This window comes from Suncus etruscus, chromosome 14, assembly GCF_024139225.1.
Source record: "Suncus etruscus isolate mSunEtr1 chromosome 14, mSunEtr1.pri.cur, whole genome shotgun sequence".
In the NCBI taxonomy this organism is placed as follows: domain Eukaryota; kingdom Metazoa; phylum Chordata; class Mammalia; order Eulipotyphla; family Soricidae; genus Suncus; species Suncus etruscus.
Window position 1 is genome coordinate 18,112,722 of NC_064861.1, and position 8,559 is coordinate 18,121,280.

Sequence of the window (8,559 nt, forward strand, 5' to 3'; positions counted from 1 at the left end):
CTTGCCTTGCCAGGGGGGGCCCTAGGGTGCATCTAAACTCACCTAGGTCCTTCCCTACACAAAAGGAAAGAAATGCTAATAATGTAATAGAGAGAACAGTAGTTGAGAGGAACCTCCTTGATTTTCAGAGAGACAAATGGAATGATTAAGAATGAAATATAAGAGTGAATGTGCCAAGATGAATCTCATATAAACATGGAGTATACATCACCAACAAATAACTGAGATGGAGGGGCACAGCACAGCATAATGCTCTCAAACTGAGCCTCTAGTTTGTCCCACACACCACTAAATTGTTCTCTCAGGAGAGGGATGATTACACATGCTAAGTGAAAGAAACAGGAGACATGCACTACAAGGAAGACACCGATTAAAGCATGTTAAGTCTATGGATAAACAAGATTTGCTAATGGAGCACATGTTAATCCAGGCACATCGAGTCATAATCAAAAAAAAAAAAATGCTAAAAACTCACTCACTGTCTTCTGTGGGAAGGACCTGCAGGGAGTAAATCCATTCTATTATATCATCTTTGTTCACCACATCTAAGGAATCCAACATATCCAGCCCGGAGAGCGCAAAAAAGGCAATTGTCAACCTAAAAGAAAAAGAAAGTAAACTTCTATTTTAACCACTGGGATCTTTTCAGGAAAATAAATTTCAGGAAAATAATAAACCCATTCCAATTTAAAAATCACTAAAAGAGTCCCATCTTACAGGAAAAAACCTACAATTTTTATAATTTAATAATAATAAACCTTTGCTTCAATTTTAAAATAAGGGAAATTTTGGAATAAAGAAAGCAATCCTACTCATCTGATCTATACATGGATTTAATGAAATCTGTGAATCAGCAATCTGAAGGGTAAAAGTTGACTTTCAGAGAATTATGGGGGTCAGAGAGTTAGCACAGTGGGTAGGGCATTTGCCTTGCATGCGGTCAGCCGGGTTCAATCCCTAGAATCCCCTATGGTCACCAAGTCTGGCAAGAGTGATTTCTGAGCACAGAGCTAGGAGTAACCCCTGAGCATCACTGGGTGTGGCCAAAAAATTATGTATATCTAATCAATATGAACAAAGTCAAAAGCTGGGAAATATTTTTTTTTAAATCCCTATCATTAATCTTTTTGAGGGGGTGGGTCACACCCGGCAGTGCTCAGGGATTATTCCTGGCTCTGTGCTCAGAAGTCGCTCCTGGCAGTCTCAGGGGCACCATATGGGATGCTGGGATTCAAACCACCGTCCATCCTGAGTCGGCTGCATGCAAGGCAAACACCCTACCACTGTAATATCACTCCTCATCATTAACTTTTTTTTTTTTTTTTTTTGGTTTGGGCCACACCCGGCAGTGCTCAGGGATTACTCCTGGCTGTGTGCTCAGAAATAGCTCCTGGCAGGCACGGGGGACCATATGGGACACCGGGATTCGAACCAACCACCTTTGGTCCTGGATCGGCTGCTTGCAAGGCAAACACCGCTGTGCTATCTCTCCGGGCCCGCTCATCATTAACTTTTTATCTAGAGCTTAATTCTTCATGAATTTTAGAATAACATTTTGTTACAAGAGAAATCCTGTATCAGGCCAAGAGAATTCCCTTTCTAATTTCCCTAATACTTAATGTGCCTTTACAAAACACATACACACATAACAAACCCACAAAGCCTTGTCATACCAGCCCTCCTTGTTTTTCCTTCCTTCCTTCCTTCCTTCCTTCCTTCCTTCCTTCCTTCCTTCCTTCCTTCCTTCCTTCCTTCCTTCCTTCCCTCCCTCCCTCCCTCCCTCCCTCCCTTCCCTCCCTCCCTTCCTTCCTTCCTTTCTCCCTCCTTCCCTCCCTTCCTCTCTCTTTTTCTCTCCCTCCCTCCCTTTCTTCCCTGTGGTTGTTAATTTTTTCTGCTGTATTTTTATTTTGTCATTTCTTGTTTTTTTGCCTTTTTTTGGTAGAGCCTTTTTCTTTTAAATTCATATTTATAACCACTAGACAGACTCTTCCCAGCTTTTTTCTTTTTTCTTTTCTTTTCTTCTTTTCTTTTTCCAACAGAACCACAGAACTTGAATCATCTTGTTATCCCTCATAAAACTGAGGGGAAAGAAAGGGATGGTACCAGGAGCAACCAGTCATATGAACATTGAGTGAAAATAAAAATGATCAGACTTAAAACCAAACCCAAAGTCAACGTCAACAAAATCAATACCCAATCTATAACTAGCTATACACAAAGGGGAACTGTTACACTAGCAGTCCATGGGGCAAAGGGGGGAGTTATGGGATGCATGCTGGGAACGGGGTGGAGGGAGGACAACAATGGTGGTGGAAATGACACGAATTCACTGTCACTATGTACCTTAAATATTACTGTGAAAGCTTTTTAATTCACTTTGATCCAATAAAATTATTTTTAAAAATCACAATCATTAATTTTTATCTAGTACTTAATTCTTCATGAATGTTAGAATATTTATAAAGAATTTTAAAATCTTTTCCCTTTTTTTTTTTGTTTGTTTTTTTGTTTTTGGGCCACACCCGGCGGTGCTCAAGGGTTACTCCTGGCTGTGTGCTCAGAAATAGCTCCTGGCAGGCACGAGGGACCATATGGGAACCAACCACCTTTGGTCCTGAATCGGCTGCTTGCAAGGCAAACGCCGCTGTGCTATCTCTCCGGGCCCCTTTTCCCATTTTTGGGGGCACACCCGGCAGCGCTCAGGGGTTAATCCTGGCTCTACCTACACTCAGAAATCGCTCCTGGCAGGCTCGGGGGACCACATGGGATGCTGGGACTCGAACCACCGTCCTACTGCATGCAAGGCAAAAGCCCTACCTCTGTGCTATCTCTCCGGTCCCCATTTTATTTTTATAATAATATAAATTATTTTTATTCACAAATGTTATCACTTAAAAAATTGCATTTCTGGGGCCAGAGTGATGGTGCTGTGGTAGGGCATTTGCCTTGTACACAGCTGATCCAGGATGGACCACGGTTCAATCCCCTGACATCCCATATGATTCCCCAAGCCAAAAGCGATTTCTGAACACATAGCCAGGAGTAACCCCTGAGCATCACTGGATGTGACCCAAAAATTTTTTTAAAAAATGCATTTCTCATATTATTTAAATTTAGTTCTAACTGCCCATTGCAATCCACCTAAATTATAGAGGTGATTTATCTAGATAAAATCAGTATTAAATTATGGGCAGCGGACCCTATTTTTATGATTCTTAAATTCAGATTCTGCATCAGGTTGACCAATTTTAACTGTTAAGTCATAAAGACAGGTAATCTCATCTTGCTTAAATATTTCAAAATCAGCTACCTTACCTATAAGCAACTTACTATTACAACACAGTCACTGTGCTTATCTTTCTATAACCAAGCACTAAAGAAATGGGAGCAACTGTTACTGTTTTCCCAGATTTGAAGAGACCAGAGAAAGACTCATTTCACAAAGCACAAACACATTACAATCCTGCAAGGTACCACCTTTATGCAAATAAAATACTTCAGAATGGGGAAAACTACCTAAAATCAACCAAGTTTGGGGGGGGGGGAGGGGGCTGGGAACTAAACTGCTATTGTTACTAAATGCTTCAAGAGGCCAAAGAATACAGCACTCCAGGATTTCCTGAGTTAACTAACATAGACCTGCAATAGACAGGAATTCAAACCTTCTGAAAGCTCAGAATTTTCAGTTTTGCTGTAAGGCTCTATTATAGGGAAAAGCCAAAGGAAGACAGAGATACAAGTGGAGAGAGAACATGAAGGTCTTAAACTGAAGAAAAGCAAAGATTGTTCTACTAGTAGGAAAATGGGAAAAACACAGCTAAAGAGTTTTAAGCCATGTTTTAAATTGAAAGAACATCTTATGTTCTTAGTGGAAAAGCCTCCACCCTATAAAATACAAAAAAATTTTGTCTACAAGCCTCTGAAAGAAATCATAGAGAGCTATAAGGTGCCCAGATGTCTCAGAAGTAGGGCACAGACTGCTGAAATCACCTCCTTATATATAGGTATCTATAAGACATTCTTGACATGTGCCCCTAAAAACAGGTATATGAATAAGGGACATTACTTTTCACTTCATTTGTTCCTTCCCTGAGACCTAAACTCAGTCAGCCTAAAAAAAATACAAAAAACAAACAGCTAAATAAGCTGTGTCTTCCTTGCTTTATACCACTCTAAATAATTAATAACCTGGTCCAGAAAGATATAAAGCACAGCAGGTAGGAAGTTTGCTTTGCAAATGGCTGGCCTAAATTCAATCCCAGATACCACACATGGTCCCACTCGGCCTACCCAGGAGTGATCCCTGAGCACAGAGTCAGGTGTAAACCATAAGCATATCTGCCCACACAAAACAACCTAAATAAAACTGAACACATGCTTTAATATTCAGACCCTAGGTTACTTCTTCCAGAAAGTTTTCCTTGAGACCTCTCTCTTTGAGTTACTTAGGTTCTTCTAGAATGCACTTAAATGAGGCCACAGATATTGTACAAACTGAAATAAGCAACTGCCAAGACCTGAGAATCCACTGTGTTCAAAACTACATTACTAGGATCTATGGCTAAACACCTCTCTGGGTCCCTGGGGTGTTCACAAGCCCCAGAAAGTGCTGTTGTCACCTTCAGCTTGCATTTCTGCTTCTCCTATTGGGCAATCTGAAACCGGTCTAACTCCCAATCCCACAGAGAAACTAGAGCAGCAGACCTGGGGGACAGCCCAGGTATTTGTATTTTTATGAGTACCCCAATGCCACTGACTGAATATTCTCCACTCAGCATCATACTGGGAGGAACATACAGCTTAGACTAATACGGGAAAGAAAAGATACACAGGGAACAGAAAAAGATATAAAAATGGAAAAATCAGAAAGACTGAATTTATTTTTTGTTTTGGTCTTTGGACCACACCCGGTGACGCTCAGGGGTTACTCCTGGCTATACGGTCAGAAATCGCTCCTGGTTTGGGGGACCATATGGGATGCCAGGGGATAGAACCAACGTCAGTCCTAGGTTAGTAAACACCCTATTGCATGTGCCACTGCTCTGGCCCCAAGGCTGAATGTCTTCTAAAACAAAAACTAATTATTGAGCCCTTCTAAAACAGATGACCTATAGAAACAGAAAATAGATAATATTTTTTCTCAATATAAGTATCTAATTTTCATTACTCAAATATAATACTAACAATATCTCTTAATTCCCCACCCAAAAAGTCTCTATTCATTAAATATTGTTAAGAGAACAAAACAAAAAGTTAACTGACAAGGCTCACAATTCGAGCTTTTTATTTGTTTTGGGGGGACACTCAGTGGTGCTCAGACCTAATTTCTGGCTCACTTAGAAATTATTCCTGGTGATGATGAGGTACCATATGGGGGCACAGGGGACTGAATCCGAGTTGGCCTCGTGCAAGGCAAGCGTCTGAGACGGAGTACACGCTCTCGATCCCACCATCTAAGCTTTAATGCCACTTGAGTGAACTTGCAACTGTCGTTTTGCAGAAATCAACATGAAACAAAAATCTTAATGAAATACACTTAAATGCTAAAAAAAATATCAGTACTAATCAAAAAGAAATAAATAGAAGCAAAAGGTGAAAGCCAAAGACTGAACGATGAATGACACACCCGGAGAACGATCCATGTATAAAGTTCCGTTGGATTTCATTTTCATTCATTCCCAATGGAATGGCCAGATGTGAGAAGCACGCTCGCGGTGTTACGGAGTAAACGGCGAGAAGAGATTCTGCCAGTAGGTCAGACGGAGCCAAGAGATCGTTTCAGGGTTGATTGGGGAAGGGCTCTCTCCAGACTCTGGGATAAGCACCAGGGCCTCTGAAATTAGCCCGAGGCCACTGCACAGCAGAAGACTCCACCTGCCACTGCAGACTGCAAGTGCAGGTGCATGCACTCCAGCACGCTCTCCCCGCCGCGCCGGGGCCCCGGGAGGCGCGGGCGGACCGGGAGGGCGGCGGCTCGGCCCAGGGAGCCGGGAGGGAGGCTCCGAGCGCGCGCTTCCTCCCCCCACCCCCGGGCTCGGACCCCGCGACTAGTCGCTCACCTGCTGGTCTCCAGCGAGGAGTAGCGCTCCGGCAGGACCTGCAGGCAGCGCTGGAAGAAGCGCACGTGCCGGTCCCGCAGGAAATCCAGCCGCTCGCCCTCGCCCGCCCCGGCCGACGGCTCGTCCTCGGTGGCCGCCATGGTGCTCCGGAAGCGGCGGCGGCCGCGACCCGGAAGCAGTTGCGCGCGGGGGCGGGACCCCGAGCGCCCAGCTGCAGCCAGCTGCGGGAGTCTACGGCCACGCCCCCTCCCGAGGCCGCTCGCGTCCTCTGCTGCTCGGAAGCCGGCCGAGCCGCGTCTGGTGCGGTCTGCGCATGTCTGCGCATCCCTCCGCATCCCTCCACATCCCTCCCTCCCGCGCTTATCGGCGAGTGCAGGGTCACCGTGGACTTAGAAGTGTCAGATATTTGCACGTGCAGGGCCAGCGGCTCTTCGCTTCTCCTTGCGGGGTGTATGAAAGTCTGCTTGCCAACAAACTCGTTTTTTTTAAAGGCCATAGTTTTAAAATAAACAGGAAGGCTAAGCCTAGGAGTTAAGCAAATTGTTATTTTACTTTCCCCCACTAACTCTAGCCATACTTTTTGACATTCAGGGCTACTGAGGCCTCAAGTGTGTGTGTGTGTGTGTGTGTGTGTGTGTGTGTGTGTGTGTGTGTGTGTGTGTGTGTGTGTGTGTGTGTGTGTGTGTGTGTCTGTCTGTGTGTGTCTGTGTGTCTGTGTGTGCCTGTGTGTGGATCAGGGGGTGTGTGTGGCTACATGCAAGGCAAGCCTTATAACTTCATACTATCTCTTTGGCCCACAAATGCTTACTAAAATAATTAACAGCCGTACTACAAAAGTGTACATTCTGTATCCTCGCTAAAATACCTGGAATCACTTCTTAAAATATTTATGGTCCTAGGAACACCACCAGGGGTCATTCCTGAACCAGCCAGATATTGTCCTCCCCCATAAATTAAAGTCTTAAAAAATTGCAACAGCAAATCCACACAACGTATTCTCCAATTACACCGACACTGAAAAAAAAGGCAGATTCCCCCACACTAGAATGATCTTCATGGTCAGATCTGGTAACCTGGGCTTTGGGGGATGGGATGGGGTGGAGGAAAACTCCTCCCCTATCCATTCATTCACAAGCAGAAGAGGCGAGAGTTGGGCTTGGAGACCCCACATGCCAGGACAGCCAGCCAAAGCAGATTTATCTCAACCATAGCAGACCCTCTGCAGGGGGGTCTTTATTATTTTTTTTTTTACTGATAACCATTTTCAAAAGTGCGCGGGCATGACATATACCCTTTTTAACATAGTCCAAAAATATTCTAATTCTTGACTATTTATAGGAAAGGAAATGAATATATATGGAGGATAGCACTCAAACAGATCTCTTAAGTCAGTGTCTAAGTGAACGTTACTTTCTATACAGTTGTCCTCTCTGTCTGCCAAGCCTTATCCTTAAACATTTCAATATACAATGTATATAGCCCCTCTTCTATATTGCCTTTCCACACCCAGAGACCTTTCTACTCCCCCACATATCCCAACCCGGATTTGTCATCTCCCCCTTATTTAACCCTCTTTACCCTCAATTTTTAACTCATCAGGCACCAAGACCGACCTCCTTCCCAACAGACCACCATCCAGCTCCTCAATGAAAGACACCCTCTTGATCCCTCATCTTGTGTCTCAGCAAGAAACCACAACCAATAAGCCTCCTGACTCAAGCTTGTGACTCCTCTCACCCCCATCAAATCGTGGATGGTTGCATGATGCCGGATTCAGCTGCAGCAAAACCCCCAGCTCAAGGACACTATAGGACTCGGAAATGCCGCAAATCGTATCTTAAACTCTAGACCAGTCTGTGATACGAAAAAGTACCTTGGCTTTCACTCCCCACAAGAATATCTCAGAAGACCTAATTGGGAGGCCTATATTGCCTACATAAGCTTAATACCTTTATAATAATGTATCTTAAGAAATGTATTCCTAAACATACAGATAGCCTCCCCCATCACTTTTTTCAAAACCTTTTTTTTCCTTTTTTCCCTCAATTTCCTTTTTTTAATATCTTAATTTTATCTATATATTCTATTTTTATATATATACATATTTTCTCTACCCTCACCAGTTTTGGTGCTGCTTGGTACAAAAACTAAGAAAACGTCTTGCCTGGGACAAAAGCTCAGACCACACCACAGATACTGTATGTGTAGCCTGTCATCCTTACCCAGAATAGCACCAGCAATACAAAAGGACACCATATATTTTTGTATAGGCACAGTAAATAAGGGGAAATCAAGGACTCAGACACAAGATCTTTTCTTCTAAGGATAAGAACTCACACTTTTTACACAAGGGTGCCTCCCATCCTGGACATATGTCATGTGGATACAACTCAGACTGGACAGTGTTAGTTCATTCTCTAATCCCAGATCCCAGACGTAGAACTGATACAACCCCCTGCAACAACACCAGGAACTAAGCTTCGTTGGGAGATATACTTGT

The 8,559-nt window shown here is 43.6% G+C and overlaps 1 protein-coding gene across 1 annotated transcript in view; it reads right to left on the reverse strand.

Moving 5' to 3' along the window:
- The window catches only part of PGGT1B (protein geranylgeranyltransferase type I subunit beta), a 38,555-nt gene extending 32,356 nt beyond the window's left edge, over positions 1-6,199 (reverse strand). Inside the window, exons 1-2 of the mRNA XM_049786936.1 lie at positions 6,060-6,199; positions 480-598 (exon numbers count right to left, since the gene is read on the reverse strand). Coding sequence (XP_049642893.1) covers positions 480-598; positions 6,060-6,199 — 259 coding nt within the window. The remainder of the gene's footprint in view (positions 1-479; positions 599-6,059) is intronic.
- Between the last annotated feature and the right edge of the window lie 2,360 nt (positions 6,200-8,559).